Source organism: Fringilla coelebs, assembly GCF_963513975.1.
Source record: "Fringilla coelebs genome assembly, chromosome: 18".
Lineage (NCBI taxonomy): Eukaryota > Metazoa > Chordata > Aves > Passeriformes > Fringillidae > Fringilla > Fringilla coelebs.
In genome coordinates, this window is record NC_140044.1 from 7516494 (window position 1) to 7534059 (window position 17566).

General features: G+C 52.1%; 1 protein-coding gene across 4 annotated transcripts in view; it reads right to left on the reverse strand.

Moving 5' to 3' along the window:
* The window catches only part of NOL4L (nucleolar protein 4 like), a gene marked incomplete at its 5' end in the record, with an annotated part of 58969 nt that overhangs the window by 18521 nt on the left and 22882 nt on the right, over positions 1-17566 (reverse strand). The window contains one exon of one of the 4 annotated variants that reach the window (XM_084217958.1): positions 14502-14611. In XM_084217958.1, coding sequence (XP_084074084.1) covers positions 14502-14611 — 110 coding nt within the window. Of the gene's footprint in view, positions 1-1337; positions 1376-3837; positions 4067-4286; positions 4387-14501; positions 14612-17566 lie in introns of those variants that run through there. The other 3 variants (XM_084217961.1, XM_084217959.1, XM_084217962.1) reach the window with 3 other exon arrangements.

Genomic DNA, 17566 nt, shown 5'->3' on the forward strand with positions numbered 1-17566 from the left:
AAAGCAATCCTGCCTCTCCAGAAACTCCATCTTGTACGTACAGGAACAGAACTGCAAAGGTCTCCCTGTTGCAAACTATAAATAGTCTCTTTATTGTAAGCATTTGCAGGGAAGCAGCCACCCTAATATGTGGCCTTCTTCACAAGGCTTACTCAAGATTACTGTCAGGCTTAAGAGACAAATGCAAATACCAAGGTCCTTGCTGCCCACAGTCTCTCACCTGTCCGGTGAGGAGGAGGAGCCCAGGGACTGACCCACGATGTTTTCAGGTTGTTTGGGCTCAGGTGCCGAGGACATCCTGCCTCAGCACCCAAACTGCAACTCAGGAGGCATCATCCTTCTCCATGCACTCACACATGGGGGAGAAGCAGTGACACAAAGGATGCCTCATGCACATGCAATAGAAAGTGCTTCATAAATGTGTACAGTTCTCTCAAGGTGCAATAACATTCACCTATTATTAGAAATACTCGGGCTATCAAACCAGAAACTGATAAGCTATAAATGACTCAAGTTAAACAAGGCTGTCACACGTCCACCAGTCCAGGATTCAGCCACCAGCAGAAAGTCACCCCCTGCTTTCCAGCCAGAGCTTTCTGCCTTCTAGCACTAATACCCTTGGCCAAAATGCCAACAGGATGAACTTCCCGGCATCTCAGAGCTCCCACTGCACAGCCCACCCCAACAGAATGCAAAGCCAAACGTGCAGGTGGCAGCAGGAGAACCCTTCCTGGCAGTGGGAACTGTGCAGAGAGCATCCACTGCCTGCTGAGTCTGGGCAGCCACCAGGCTCTGCCCACTCCACAGTGCCCCAGGAACTCCTCACACCTTTGTGCCTCTTTAGTAAAGAAAGAGAAAAGCCCCAGCCTCAAGTGTGGCTCTGGCCGTCCCCATCACCCCCACTCTGGCATCCTGCACTTGCCCTTGGCTGCATTCCTCACTGCTTGTAGGGACACCAGAGGCCACCAGCAAACTCCTGCCTCAGCACACCCCTCAGAGACCAAAGGCTGAACACTGTGACCTCCAAGAGCTGCCCATGAACTGCTGGCACTGCCTCCTCATACCAGGGACAATCCCAGGGACAGGAGGCCCCAGCAGCACCATCTGCCCAGCCACAGCCAGGAGCAGAGAGACAGCAGCACAGCACAGCACAGCACAAATCCAACCAGAGCAGGACCAAAATTTCTGGCTAGGTGGGAGCTCTGAATCTCCCTGGATGCCAGTAACCTGGCTGAAGGCTGAGCCTTGCAGGGGGCTCCCCATCCAGCCGAACAAGGAAGCGTTTCTCAACAGCAGCAACAGCCACGACTCGGAGCAATACGGTAAATGTAATCTACCCTTCCACCCTCTTTTGGCTTGCAAGTCAGGCAGCTCATTCTTTTTCCTCTCTGGGTTCTCAGGAGAATTCCCTCTGCTAATTTCTTCTTTCCTGTAAACAAACTTCAAATGAAACTTTCATTAGAAAACAGAATGCAATCCATTACCAGTGCCTGTCTCAGGACCTGCTGCCTTTTCCCCAGTTCCACACCACTCGTGGCAGAGATGGAAGTGCCGGTGGCGCCCCAAGCAGCCAGCCCAGAGCCAAACCCTGAACCCCGGCACTGCTGCTGCCGCCCTCCTCCTTCCTGCCTTTCCCAGCTCTCCGGAGAGATCTCCTCACCCCGCAGTAAAGTCCCATCGCTTTGTTTCCAATGTTCAAGGGACCGAGCGATCAAGGGTCAGGCAGCAGAGCTCCTCTCTGCAAGGGGAAGTCAGATCCTGCTGCTGCACTCACGGGGCACACCCAAACATTGGAGCAGGGTTCCCGGCACCACTCAGGGTTTGGAAAACAAAATCCTTGCTTCTCTCCTTATCTACAGTCCAACATTCACAGCTGCTCTACAGACATTCACAGCCAATATTTTCTACCCAGCAGAAGCAGACACTCACATGTGCAGGGCTCACACTCCACATTTCTGTCCCACTTTCCATTCACGATCTTCAAGCACTGTGCCTGCAAGTGTCCGCTGAGCTTCCCAACTTCGCTGCGAGTTAGACAACTCCTCCTCGTATTATAAATCTGGAAACCCCGGGTACCGACAGCCACCCTGGCTGGTCCAAGAACACAACGAGTCGCTGGCAGATCCAGAAACCTAATCAAGCCCCCCGGACTGCAAGGCTGTAATTGCTAGACAATGTTTCTTCACCAAAGCTCTTCCTCCTGGAGAGCAACCTCCCACACTACGGGCTGGAGCAGGGCAGGGGGGGAAGCTACTCTTATAACCTCGTAAATATATGCAAGACTATCGGTAACCTGCTTATTTTACAGCCAGGCTCAGTTTCTCGGGGACTGCCTTCCAATCTCTCTCCAGTCATTTACATGCTGTGCCTCACGTTTAATATGCCAAGCTCCGAGTCTCAGGACGGTTTATTTTCTCTCTTTAAGTCCTTTTATTTTAAAGCATGTCCTTTCACGCCACAGCCTACTATCCCGATGGGATTTCCTTCCGCGGAGCAGGAACCGAGGCTGTGCGCCGTGCAACCTCCCCAGCACACAGCCACGCTCAGCTTCCCACCACAACCAGACGTGTTTTTAGAATCAACAAAAGGCAACGCGTGACTGCCAGCCCCCAGAGCTGCTCCGCTGCCACGGTGCCTTGCACGACCTGCCCGGCACAGGCAGCCCCCGGACCTGCCAAACCTGGCCAGGGCAGAGCTCCCCGCGCCCTGACCCCCGGCAGCGGCGCGCAGGGACGAGCTCTCAGGAAGGCAGCCTCATCTCCGTCTCAGCCACTGTTTAAACCCAGCCCTCTGAGCATGCCAAGAAGGTATTGAACCAGATTTGACCCTAACTTAACCAGTTCCGCGCAGAGAAAGGCTTACTAATGGAAGATAAAACACTCCGGGTCAAAGATTGGTACTGCAGCCGCAAATACTGTGGTGGACATCGCCTCAAAGAGCCGAGCAGCCGAGCAGCACACGGGTGTACGCGGGCTGTGGCGGCGGTGAGCTGTGACTGCGCTGCCTACTCGTGTGTACAATTCCCACACCAAAGAGAACATCCCCGGCGCTCTTTGTCAGGTCACTTACGTCCTTATTTACCGCGACTGCCGCCGATTTCTACGGGACCCGGCAAAACCCGAGTAATTTCCTAGTTCCCGAAAACGGGCAAAACAGTTAATTTTAACGGCAAACGGCAAATGGAAGAGGAAGGGAAGCTCATCCCCTTCGCCCCCTCCCCCTTCTCTAAGAGCTCTTCTGGGAACCCCCCGAGCATTCCCACAGCCCCGAGGCGCGGGGAGCTGCCAGGGCGGGGGGCGGCCAAGCAGCCCCTTCCCGGAGCCGCTGCCCCGTTCCTGCTGTTCAGCGGGGAGGTGCTGAACGCAGGGCAGGGGGGACCGGGCTGAACGATTCCCACCACCACCACCCCGGAGCCCCGCACCTGCCTCCCCCGCACCTGAACTTGCTCACAGGCGTTTGCTTTTCCATGCGAGGTGGGGACGGTGACTGATACCGCGCGGTGTGAAAGGGCACTTTGCTCTTCCACCAGCACCGGGAAGCGAGTGTCGGGGGAGGGGGGGGGACGGACCCGCTTTTGGAGGCGGTGGCCAAGAGGAGCAGCGCTGTGGGCTGAGCGGCCGGGGGTCCCCCTGTCCCCACCCTCCCCGACGGCCACGGGACCCGCTGGGACGCGGTTCCCACGCGTGTGTCCCCGCGGCAGCGAGGTGCGAGGCGCCGGGCGAGAGTCCCCGTCCTACCCCCGCCCGCAGGTAAATAGATACACCCGCGATGGAGCCCTGCCCGCGCGTGTGCGGGGCTCAGCGTGCGGCGAGGATTGACACGTAAGTAGGGCTTTACCTCCAGGGAGGCGGCTATTTCCAGCACAATCCCCTCCCGGGGTCGGGGCTGGTGGTGATGGCGGCGCGGGGCCGGTGCCCGGGGATGGCCGGGGACGGAGCGCTCCCGCCGCCGCCTCCTCCCACTTTCTTCGGCGCTTTTGTGCTCTTCCGGGCGCGGGGGAGCCGCGCCGGGCGCGGGGAAGGACGCGCCGCCCTCCCCCCCCCGCCGCCGGGCAGCCGGGCGGGCGACCCGCAACTTCCCGGGGCCGCGGGGCGGCCGCTCCCCCCGGAGTTGGGGCCGGGCCCCGCGGCCACCGCCCCCCCCCGCCCCGCCCCGCCCCGCCCGCCGGTGGCCCCCCCCCCTCCTCCCCAGCCCCGCAGCGCCGCGGCCGCGTGGAGCCCCCGCGCATCTCCCCCCGCCCGCCGCCCCGGGGCCGGTACCGGAGCCCCCCGCGGGCGGGCGCCTACCTGGAGCGGAGCCCGGGGCCTGCCGGCCTGCGCCAGCCCGGCGGCGCGGCGGGGAGCGCGGGGCGGAGGGACGGAGGGACGGAGGGAGGGGGCCCGGGCTGGCGGCGCTCCGGAGAGGCTGACAGCCAGCTGCTGCCCGGGGAGAGGGGCCGGCGCTGCGGAGCGCGTCACTCCCGGCTCCCGGAGGGGGGGCCGGGGAGGCGGAGGGGGGCGAGCGGGGCCCGGCCGCGGGCGGAGGGGGCGGGGGCGGCGGGGGAAGGGGAGCGGGGCCGCGGGGGGCGGGCGCACCGGGCCGGGCGCGGCGGGGGGCGCGGAGCCGCGCCTGGAAGAGCACATTGTGGAGGGCCGGGAGGGCCCTTCCCCGGGAGGAGACAATGTCCAGGGCCGGGCGCCTGCTGGAGAGCGCGAGAATGCGCGGCCGGGGCACGGTACAGATCGGTTCGGATCGGCCGGGAGGGCCGCTACCCGCCCGGGCATCCTCCGCTCCGCACGGCCTGGGGGGCTGCAGCCGATCCGGGGACCCTCCGCTCACCACAGCACCGGGGGCTGCCGCCCGTCACGGCCCGGCCCGGGGACCTTGTGCCCGTCCGGCTCGGTGCGGCCCCGGGAGCTCCGTCCCTGGGTCCGGCCGTGCGCGGGTGTAAGTGCGGGGCCCCTGCAGTGAGCCCCGGGCGCGGTGGGTCCCGCAGCCCCTTCCCCGCGCACTGGGTGCCGCGGTGCCGAATCCTTTTGTTCCCGAGGATTCTCCCTCGCTCCGCGGGAGCAGAAGGACCCCGCGCTGCCGGCAGCACCATCAGCCACCGCCGCAGCCTCCGAAGGCTGGAGCAGGGCTGTTGGGAAACCAGCGGCTTGCCCAGCAGAGCTCTGGGCAGGGCACCGGCTGCCAGATCCCCCGGAGGATGGGGATGCTGCGCCTCAGCTCTGGCAGGGCAGCGCTGGGGGTCCCGGCATCCCCCAGGCTGGGACCCGCTCCCAGGCTGGGCTCCGAGGGCAGTGGGTCAATGACCTCTGTCTTATTTGGGATCACCATGATGGGATGGTGATCCCCACCACAGTGATGGGTGCCAGAACTGCAGCATCCCCCTCCCCAGCCCACTTCATGTTTCACTATTTAATGGTTACAAAGGAAATGGTTTATGAAATAAACCCAGTGTAGCAGTTCAGTGTCAAGCCTGCAATAGGCTGGTACCAGAAATGGTGCCAGAGCCGGGATGGGAACTGCCAGGTTTGGGTTAGTGGGGATGTCCAATTGTGGTGTTATCTGTTCTAACGTTAACCACCTCACTGCCAGGGAAAAAGCAAGGCAAGAGGGTGGCTTAGGAAGATCTGAGGCCAGAGGTGAAAATGGGCATCACTCACTACTACATTTCCATCTCCTCCAGGCTGGTCACGGAGCCAGAGGCTGAAATGCAAGAGCAGGAGCCCTGGGGGCCTTCTGCAGCAGGCGGATGGCTGGGAGGCCAGCAGGCTGTGAGCCCCCAGCCACAGGGACTTCTCTACACTCCCTTCCAGCTCCATGGCTGCTGCTCCTCCCTGAAGCTAAAATAAAATCCTGACCATTTAAGGTGAACAGGAGCCTTGCCGAGAACCTCAGCGGAGCGGGCTTTAACCCCTTCCCATTGCTGGGCTTTGTTTACTCCTTGCACTTCCTTTGGCTTCAAGCTAGACCGGCTTAAAGCCATTTGAGAGAGCACATCCCGTGGGAGCACAGTGCCTGTCCCTCCATTTGGTGAGCTTGCAGAGGACACAAACTGGCCAGGATGCGAGTTTGAAGCACAGTCACTATTCCGTGCTGCCTCACCATGTGGACACTCTTATTTTATACTAAGTGCCTTTGTGTGGGTTAGCTTAATCCACTTTGGAAATGGATTAACCTAAATTTCACATCGGCAAACTTAGTGCGGAACAGCCGGGTCCACACAGGGAGTGAGGGAGGAAGAGCCATTCAGCAAGAGCTGCTGGGCAGGAGCTGTTCCTTGTGCAGGAGAGGGGTCCTGACCCCAAGGGGGGTCACCGCCGTTACAAGTGGGGTCATGAGCCCGACAGAAATGCAATTGTTTGTGCCAGCACACGGGGTCACGAGGCTGGCAGAAGTGGGGCTCACCAGCGGAAGAGGGGCTGCCTCCAGAAAGAGCCAGGGAGGCTCTGGGAAACAGCCCTCCAAGCGCCTTTCCAGTGGGTACTTTTCGGATTCAAATTGTCTAGGGGGAAATAATTGGCAATTAGATATAGAATTGCTAATAATAATTTATCGAGTTGTCAGGAACAGGGGTAAGTGCCTTACGAGATTACACATTTTAAAAAAATGCACACCATAACAAACCAGTGCTGCTGTTACTATATCATATATATAATATACATCAAATATATTATTTATAAGTCACTTCCTTCCCTCTCTCTTCACAATGTGTTCATTACCTCTGGTACCTGCCAGCCCCCTCACATGGACACAGATCTGCCCATGCAGAGAGCCTGGGGCTCCCTGTCTGACTGTGTTGGTCCAGCAGAGTCCTGCTGGATTCCCCCAGAGCTAAGCTGCAGGTCCTGGGAAGAGCCACGTCCCAGCTGTGACAGCACCCACACCACAGAGCCTGCCCAAGCACCAGGCAGTGATGCTTCCAAGGGCATCGCTAACAATGACCTGACCTCATCTGTTGTCATTTCCTAAGGCAAGGCTCCACAAGAATGCCAGGACTGCTGTCAAACCCAGGAATACACGACATTTAAGGCGCTGCAGGAGCTTAATTGAATGGTTGTGGTGCTATGGATTGTGGGCACAGGGATCTAGTGGTGGGAGCAGGGACTGCAGGCTCTGGCCATCACACCAGAGGAGTCACTGACTCATGGACGACCTTGTGCGAGTCACTTGATGTTCTTGTGCCTCTGAAAAGTAGGTTAAATAACAAACGGGACCTCCTGCACTGGGTCCTCCGTGACCATCAAACCCTGCTGAGGAATAAGCAGTGAAATGCGATTTTCTTGGGGGCGAGGCCAGGAAGGAAATGGGCAGGAGGGACTGAGGGAGGGCATGGCATGAGGGGCAGACACAGCTTTTATCCACACTGTAACTTATCTGCCGTCCAGAGCAGAGTCAGGGTAAAAATGGAGGGTAAAGATGTGGGAAACTTCATTACAGACCAGGTTCCTTGTGGGCTTAGGGCTGTATTCCCACTTCATCCTGATCACTCCTTCCTTAGAAGCAGCAGTAGTTAGCATCTGGCATGGGCATGAATAAAAGGGGTTTTCTCCTCCCAGGAGCCAAGACCAAGACAAGGAAAGGAAACACAGCTCTGTACTTCACAGGGTGCAACAGTCACTGCCAAATACAGGAGCAGGAAAAGAGTTGTTCTGTGGATAGAATTTTCTTCTGGAGTACAGGGAATGGGTGTTTGACGGGACAGGTCCCTTACAGTCAAATTTCCCCTAACATTCCTTTCCACTGCCCAAATCCACAGACCCAGCAGCAATGTCTGCACTGCTATATACAGTGAGGACAGCTCTCACAGCTTATCTCTTGGCCCCCCAAATCAGAATTGAGTAACCATACACAGAACCCCCACTAAACCCATTTTTGGCCATTCTCAAACATTCTACACAATTTAGAATCCATCCTTGTGAGTAAAACTGACTCCTCAGCTCCTTCTGAGCACACACAACTCCTGGTGTGGGTCTGGGGGGTGTGTGCCAGCAGACAAGGTGCAAACCTGCCTGTGCAGGTTGAGCAGCAGCAGAAACAAAAGCAAGCGCACAATTCAAGGTTAAAAAGCTGAACCACACAGCTTCATCTTCTGTAATAACGGAAATCATTAATAACAGTTTGCACTCTCAAAGTAGTTGCCATCCAAGCTCTTGAAGAGCTTTATTAGTGAGCAAGACCTCAGAAGTCTCTCTAAGGTATTATCCCCTTTTTAAAGGGAGAAGGCAATTAAGAAACAGCCATTTGTGTGACTTGATCAAAGTCAGCGTACAGCACATCAGCACCTGAGCTTTGAGATGATGCAGAACAGCCCACCATGCACAGCTTTCCACAGGAACAGGACAGATCCAACTGGATCCATGAGACTACTCCATGGATGTTGCAATTGTGTTTTCCTCACTCTGAGGCTGACACCTTTACTTTTTCCCCTGGAAATATTTCCCAGCCCCACTTTACAGGCCCTGAACCAAAACCTTGTTTCCAGTTCTACTGGGAACAGCTGCCTTTGATGCTGCTTAACACACAAGGGAATGGGCAGAGGCTCTCCTTACCAAACAGGGAATGTACTGGGAAGAAATGAGCAATTAAAGAGAGGTAGAGTGGCTTCTGGCCCTGCTTATTCAGGGTTCCCAGACACAAGCTCCTGCAGCTTGGCTGTAGCAGGCTTCTACAGGTAACAGGTAACAGGCACCAGGAAAGGTGTGTTTGGTGGAGAGTGATCACTCCCAATTTCCCATGGGTGGATCTGCATGACAACCACAGCTCCACCAAGAGCCAAAGAAACTTCTAAACACCCCCCAGCCACTTCTCCAGGATCTTAGCTGAGCTGAACAACATCATAGGGAAGTGAAGAGAGAGTGGGGAAGGGACCACTGGTGCATGAGAACAGACTGGAGTCATCACATTGAGCAACTAAATACACCTGAGGACTTCAGGGGCGTGAATTATCTCCAGCACCACTACAAACAGACAATGCCACCTCCTTTCTTATAGAAAATACCACGATTAGCCCCAAAACAGCAAAGAGTCAGAGCCTTGGCATCACTTCTCCCTGGAAGACAAGAGCTGCAGGGGCAGGACCGACCCCAGCCAGCCCACATCGGTCTCACTCTATTTGCTCCCAGCACACGTCACTCTGAACAAACACAGAGCTCACCTGGAGCACTGGGAAAAGTACTGACACCTCCACACAGTGGGAAATAAAAGCTGCCGAGTTTTTACTAGCTGGGAATCCCAGCGTTAATTCCCAGTAAAAAAAAAAAAATAGTTGCCCTTCACTGAAAGCCGCCCATTCACACCAGGGTGAAACCAGGCTAAATGGATCGGTCATCTGACCTCCTGCATCTCATGAGCCTTTAGGCCAAGGATGAAAGTTTTGCTAAAGCATCTTTGCCAGTAAAGAACGCTGGTGTGACAGCTGGACCTGGCTTTGCCTGGACTAACTCTGTGGTTAAGAGCAGATCCGAAGTTTCCCAGGTGAAGCCGGCTCCCGGCGGCAGAAGCTCTGTCCCCACTAGAGGGCTGTGCAGCCGAGCAGCGAGGAAATCTGTTCCTAGCTCGGTGTCTCCCCGTGCCGACGGCCGGTGCTCCCTTCTGTGCCTAAGGGTGTGTTTAAGGAACTTCCCTAGCGCTCAAAAATGACTTAAAAATTAGCATCAGGAAACAAAGATCTTCCCAAACCGTGATAAAACTTCTTGAATGAGAACTATCTAGAGCTCAAGTCAAGTTGATCTAGAGGTATTTATTGTCCCAGAGATGTTTAACACCCTCTTCAATGGACTGGGAAGTACCTTATCATCCTCATGTGATGTAAACCCATCATCCCACTTCCTGTCAAGTACTGCCTGCTTCTGCCTTCCTCACCTCTGTGAACACACATAGCTTTTCTTCAGGATGCCTTCATGAAACACTCAGCTAAATCCAGGTCCCAGGGCTTGTCCAGCAGCTGCCAGCTCTGCCAAATTTGCTCCTGGCTTCTGTACTATGTGGAATGAGATGTCTGCAATTCTCACTACTGAGCTTCCAGGCTGAAAATAAAAACCCAGTGTGCCTTCCTCTGTGGCTGCAGGCTCCCCTCCCTGCCTTCTGCACCCCCAGGACTGGCTGGAGATGGCTCCAAAGCAGAAGGAAGTGAGTGAGCTGCCAGGGGAAGATGCATCTTAGCTGCTCTTAGAGCCTCTGAGACACTGAAGTGAGCAAGCACGGTAATGGGTAGGCCAGGGAAAAAGGAGGAGGAATTCACATTGCCAACCAGCCTCTGGTCATGAGGCTCTGTGAGCTCTCAAATCCTGCAGAGGCTTGATCCTCACCAGCATCAGACAAGACCAACTCCATGCACACGGGTGGGATTTAAGCCCCTGCACCCCCCTCCAGGATTATCCAGCTGTCTGAGCTAAAGCATTGCTTGAAATAGTGCTCTGAAAACCACCTCACATCCACGCACCGCCACACACTCCAGGCTTACAGGGAAATCACTGGATGGATGGGATGTGTGATGGTGCAGGACAAGGCTCTGTCCCTCTCAAACACTTACAAGTCAGTGTAGCAAAGCCATAGCAACAAGGAAAACACTCTTCTTATTTCCCATCCAAGAGCAGCTCCTGCCATTCACTGATTGCGTGACCTTCTGCCAGCAGCCACTGAAGCAATCTTTGAAAACGTTTCTGTATCATTTAAACTTGGTTACTTGGCCCTGGACTGTTCCTGCCAAGGTAGCAGCAACAACTCTGGAGCAGAGAGAGAGAGACTGGCATTTCAGTGCTGAGATTTGTCCTCTTAAAATCTTTCTGTTCATCCCGTCACCAGTGGAAACCCTGACCAACAGCAGCATAAAAAATAAATCCAAGGCTGAGGCTGAGTAATACAGGAAAGCTTGTCTGAAAAAGGACTGCAATAGAATAACCAATCATTTAAAAATGCTAATATTTAGCATTTGAAAATGAGGTGGTAGGATCATTATAGATAAATATCAAATATCTTCTATTCATTCCTTTTTGCTGCTAGATTGGGAAGGTCAGGAGTTCAGGGATGCTTTAATGCCTTGGTAGATACCGTAAAACGGGGCTAATTCAGCACTCTGGAAAGGGTAAGGGGCCTGTTTTTTCACACATGAGAGAACTGGTGAAAAAATGGGGATAAAGGAAGATTGCCACCCCAGAAGAACCTGCATGTCCTACTGAAGCCAGTATAAGCAACACAGGTCTCTGCTGTTTTCCACTGTCCCAGAACAGATGTTCTGACTCCAAAGAATATATGGAAATATATTCTATGGGAACTCTTCCTTTTGTGAGCAACTATGTAAAGAGTCTCTTCTGACAGTTTTTTGTCCCTAAGCAGGGATAAAATGCTTTCCTTAAGGTTCTTCTGGCTATGCTTCTTTCTAGAGACACTGGTGTCCTAATACTGACGTGCTTAGCAGCACTAATAGATTAAACTTACATACACTATTTTTTTTTCCCTGAATAATGAAGTTAAAAGGCCACTTTGGCATAAATTCACTCATTGTTACCCCAAGTGAAGTGAGTTTCTCCTGGTGCTGCTGCATACAAATAATTGCTTTTGGCCAAAGCCAAGGGAAACACGAATCCATTGCTTAATTTATTTCTATTAACACCATCAAATGTTAGTGAGAGGGAGGCAGCAAAGTGGCAGCGCTCAGCGAGAGCAGCCTGGATATGCTGGTAGATAAAAACCCTGCAGGGGGTATCTGCATAGGGCAAATTTTAGAAGCAAGTTGTATTTTCTGCCTGTTTTGCATTTGCATAAAAGTCAGAATTATTTCTACTGTCTTTAGAGGGCTCTTTCAGTTGGCAAACACCTGGAACTCCAAAAGCTGCAACACCTGAACTGTGCAAGCCTAACCCTGGGGAAGGAAGGGACAACAGACTGTGTCACACAGCCCTTGTTCCATGGACCATGCTCCACACAGACTGCCAGGTTCCTCCAGGAGAAAAGGCTGGCACTGTTTTCTTTCCAGAGCAATGTATGAATAAATAGAATAAAATTGGCAGGGGAATGCTTGTGGAGGGAACTGACCCCTGTTATTTGCATTATTACACACATTATCTTCAGGTAGCCTCAGCATTAGCAGCTCCAGGTCCAGCCACAACTGCCTCAGGGGTGTGGCACTTGTTTTCATTCAAGTTACACCAGGGGAGGTTTAGGTTGAATCAGGAAAAATTTCTTCACCAAAGGGGTTGTCCAGCCCTGAAACAGGCTGCTCACCATCCCTGGAGGGATTTAAGCCATGTCAGTGGGGGACATGGTTTAGTGGTGGGCTTGGCAGTGCTGGGGGAATGGTTGAACTCAATGATCCTGAAGATCTTTTCAACCTAAATAATTCTATTGATTCCCTAGGGGAGGCCAGGGAATGTCCCATGTCAGAAGGGACTGCGCTCAAATTCTGCTGGATTTCCCCCAACCATCTGAATCCTCTCCAGACTTTTGTCATGATGGAAAATTTCAATGCTTCAGAAGTCTGAGCAATAGGACTTTGCTCTCAGGAATCAGTTTCAGTAACACAGTGAACAGCAATTTTTACTTCTTCCAAACAGGTTTTTCCCTCGGCTGCTGAGGCTTGAAAAGCTTCGAAAGCTGCGCTGCAGTGTAACGACAGGAGCACAGGAGAAGGAAAACTTTAGAGGCAGGGAATAACATCAAACCATTTGATTTATGATCTAAACCAACAACTGCTGGTTGCCTCAGCTGGTCCCTTTTTGTTCCTGCATGACAAACGCTTCTATTCCAATCTCTGCAAGCTTCAGGAGTATTCATGTTAGCAGCACGTTGTATCGATCTAGTGACAGTTCCAGTCCAAACTGCTGCACCAAAATTCAGGGTATGAACTCTAAATTACCAGCCAAACTTCTCAAAACAAGCATCCCTAAGCAGGCAGCTCAAAAACTCAAGATCCACTACTGAAGCCTCCCAGCTTCTGGGTGGTTTGCTATCCTGGGAGTAAGATCAAATTGCAAGGTCAGTTTGCTACCTGTATAAACTGTGTACAGGAGTTTAATGAAGCTTTGTAGCACACTTCCCTTAAGCAGCTTCAGAGCCAAGAGGAACTGGTTGAAAATGCAAAAATGGCTACAAGTCAAACCACTCAGTCCTCTGTATGCAGCAAACTAAACTTGAAGCAACCGCCTCAAATGCTGAAAAGCACAGCCAGCTTTCATGGCCCTGAGTCCCTGACCTCGGGGAGGAACAGGACTGCAGAGTCTGCCACACCAATGCCACTCTGCCAGGAGCTGCACCAAGACCCAGCACACAGTGCACAACCCAAAGGTGGCTGGAACATGCTGGCCTATTTATCCAGAAGTGGTCCCAAAGTAGCGATCAGATGGCACAAAGGGGCACATCCACCCACTCCACCTGCACAGCCCAGTTCAGCCCAGTCCAATTCAGCCCAGCTGCCCCCCAAATTGTCCACAGTTCTACTGCCTGACCCATCATGAGCACAAAACCTGGCACATCAGCCTTTCACCTTTCAAAACCTGAAACAAATCCTGAAAGTCACTCAAGTGTCAAACAAGTGCAAAGGAAAAAGCTCTGAGATGCAGAAGTGCTTCCCACCAGATGCCATTTTGTCCTCCAGCAAGAAGGTTTCACGACAGATGTGACAGAGGAGCTCAGTATCCCTCCAGCAAACTCACACTTGGCACTTTACACCCTGGCAGTGATGCTCTAACCCACGTCCCTTTAGGAAGCTGCTGGATAAAAGCCCCCATTGGGTGCTCAGGCTCCCAGCAATGTTTTCCACCACAGCACCATGCAAATGCTGTCACATCTTGCCACTGGCAGCAATGTGTGAAATCAGGTTCAGGTTTCAGTGTACTGGAAAGAAAAGCCAGCACTGGCTTCCAGTGCAGATTGTGGGGAGCAAGTAAAACATACTTTTCTTTTTATAGACTGTTTCCATGGTGCACAGAGGTTCCCATAGCTAATTCTGCAGCTGCAGAACTTCAGAAAATTGCACAGCCTGGGTATAATCCTGTGGCAGGGTGCCCCATACATTCCCAAAGCAAAATCCAGTGGCTTAACACTGTCACCAAACAACAGAGCCGTGTCCCACTTTGACGTGGGAGCGGAGCGGCTGCAGCTGAACCCCTCAAGTTGCTGAGCAGTTTAAGAGAGCCCCAGAGCAACCAAAGACAGGTCTGGGCTTCAGACCCCATCTGCTAAAGCTCCCAGACATCAGTGGGAGATAAACAAATTACTACTTGCCATATTTATTTTTAAAACAATTTCTTACAAGAACTGTATGTCTGAAGAACAAGCAGACTGTTATAAGCAACAACTTAATCAGCCCCATCTCTGCCTCTCTCCACTGGCACAACTCTGAAGCAGCTCAGCTTCCAGGAGATGCAGGATACACTGCCTCCCAACTTGCTGTGCTTGGTCAGAGCCTCACAAGCTCAGACAAACCAGGCATTCCCAAAAACATCCTCCTGGAATCCAAGTGCCCCTCCCCATCCTCCGTTCAGCCCCTCGGCACGGGCAGATCCCGGCGCGTCACTCACCTGCTCCTGGGAATTCATCACCCGCAGCTTCATCTGCTTCAGGTAGGTCGAGGTGAGGGGCATGTTGTAGTCAATGATCCCAGAAACCAAGGAGGAAGGTGGCTCGCTCTCTGAAGAACAGAGGAAAAGCTTTATTTAGATGAGGGACCTGCAGGTTCGTTCTCGTAACTCAAAGAACTTCAAATCCCTGGCAAGAGCCACCCGCTGAGAGAAGGTTCCTCTAAGAACATGACCCCACCAAAGACATAATTACAGAACAGATGTTGTCTTGGGGAAAATAAATAAATAAAGAAAGAAAAAGAGCATTGCTGTCACCTGTGAAAAAAAATTACACATAATGTGTATTTTCTCAGGGTCCCCCAAACCTGAGGAAGAAATTGAATCTTGCTGAAGCCTTAGAAGTGCTTCCATGCACATGGGATTTATGCAGGGGGTGCTGAACAAGGATCTATTTGCAGCTTGCTTCAGCATTGCTACGTCTTGCCAATTTTGCTGGGATTCCCTCAGGTAGGAGTTAACATTAAGGCAACGTATTAAGTATCTCTATCTGGTGATGAAGATTATTTTTAACATCCTCATTAAAACACAAACTTAATTTTAGAGATCTTTAATTTAAATTGTTCCTGTTGATTCCTCTGGCTGCATCACATTGAGCTCTAGAGATGGCTCCAGGTTTGGATGCTCCTGCAAATCACTCTGTCTGGCCAGGCCGAGTCCCCAAAGCAAATTCTCAGTGATTTCTCTGAATTTCCAAAGATTTTTCTGCTCTGCTACCACCACCACAGATCCTGCAGGACACAGAACATGAAGGCTGCTGGAATGATCTGTTATAAGACTGAATTTGCAGGCTCACACAGTGGGTTTGTCCAGGAGGAAAGCTGCCTTTGTCCACAGGGATGGCTGATGGCTACAAGCTAGATCTCTTTGCCCTCAGCACAGGCAGATGCAAGTGTGGAGAATTAATCCAGCATTCCAGCACATGCTGAAGGGATGTGTGGTACCCACTGGACAGGGAGCTTAAGCAGCAGCAGGGGAAGAAGGATTCCCAGGAGCTGAAGGTGAACTTATGGTGGGTGGTTTCCATTCCTGGTTCTGAATCTCCCTGGCTGGCTTGCATTTTCTGGGGTCAGTGGTTTCACAGGCATGTGTGACAGAGCCCCTTGAAAAAGAGCCTTCACAAAATGTTTTACAGCACCTCAGAAAAGCCATCAACCCAATCCTAATGGACCTGCTTCTCAGAAATGCTGAGTGTAAAAAAATCCTGTTGGAACTCAGCAGACCTGAAGATGCTCCACACCTCTGGAAACACCACATCTATCATGCCTGATTAGGAAATTACCTGACCCCAAAACTGCCTGTAATTGACTTAAACATCACAAAGGTCTTTGCAAATCTTCTCTATCAAGACATTGACTGGGTCCATGGAAATACAATGCTTTTTTCTCAGGTTCATCTGGTCCATTCCTGGGCAGATGGAGCATTCCTGCCTGCGGGTGCAGGAAAGGGTGGCCAGTGCCACTCAAGCCATCAACTTGCCCAAATATGAAGGTCCAAAGCTTTTAGAAACCTTGTAAACTGATTCCTCCATCTTTTCTCATGGCTGCATGTCAGCAGTCTCTGTCCCACTTTGACCTACAGATTAGGAGCACTTCCATGTCTCCATAACAGCCAAAATAAACCTTTATGGTGCTGTGATGAAAAGATGCTAACATCCCAGTGCGAGGGGAGCTTTGCACAGGAACTAAACCTGCCACCTTCCCCAGCTGGCTGAGTCCCTGAGAGTTTGGGAAAGCAGAACAGGGATAGAGCTGCTCTCTGCTGAGGCACAGGCACAGTGAGGGGAGTGCTTGGGATCTCTGAGGATGATAAGTTGCTCTCCTGCCATTCCCCACTCCACTGCTCAGCGCTGCAGAGACGAATGAAGCTGAACAGGAGCAGCTCAGCGACTTCAGATGGGGAGGGAGAGGGAGGTAAGTGATCTTTGAGTGCTTAGATTCTGCCTGAAACCATTCTGATGTAAATTTGGAGGCCACAAATTTAATGTGAATTTGTGCAACTGCACCACAGAAGGGCTTGAGCCCAAGAAACCAAACCCCCCCCCTTTTTTTTTTTTCCCTTTTTTCTAAGTTATCTGGGAAAGAAAGAAAACCTTTGTTTTAAAAGGCCTGGGGGGCTCCACGGGAACAATCCTCACATCCTATGCCACAAGAGGAAGCTCCTGGAATCCTTTAGCTCATTTTGCAGTTATCTCTATCACATGCCCCACATGTTGGACACACAGATGGAACAAGGAGAAATGGTTTTGATGCTGGCTCCACATTTTTATCACTCCACCAGCATTACTCCTAATTTAATAACACTGTAAAGAGATCCCAGTGAAGTCCAGTGACGTTCAAACTTTCCCACGAGCAAGACAATTTGCTTTTATGAATGATGTGGGTGCCCTGCAGGGTTTGATGTCAGATATGTTTAATTAGGGATTTTTGTGATCACAAATTAAATGTGTTCAGATTTCTTTCACAGACAAGAGAAGTAGAAAGAGATGGGAATTACTCAAATTTTGTCATCTTACTGAATTAAACTTTACCTGTATGTGCCTCTATGTGTGTATGCACGTGCATACACCTCAGTAATTCCTCTATGACCCCAGTGGTTTTTTTAGGTGATTTGCTCCTGATAAATTCCTGAATACGGGTTAGTGAAATCAGACACCCTTCCCCAGGAAAAGTAACCTTATCTAATCTACTCAATGCATTTTCACATGTACTTAGTCACTATTTAGGTGCTATTCAGGCAGAGAAGCACTTCTGTCCTTTCACTCATGGTGGGTGAGACTTTTTACCTGTGGGATCCTTTGTAGTCCTGATTGATTTATTTCTAAGAGAACTGCTAAGGGGAGAAGCTTTTTGAAAATAATCAACTGATATAACTTAATTTAAAAATTTGTTCTGGACAGATGGATGTCAGCCTTGATCATGATTCCCACAGGCAGGACCACACTGGGGGGGATATCCAGAACCAGGGGTTCCCTGAGCTGCCTCTGAACTGGGATGGGTGTGTGTTGC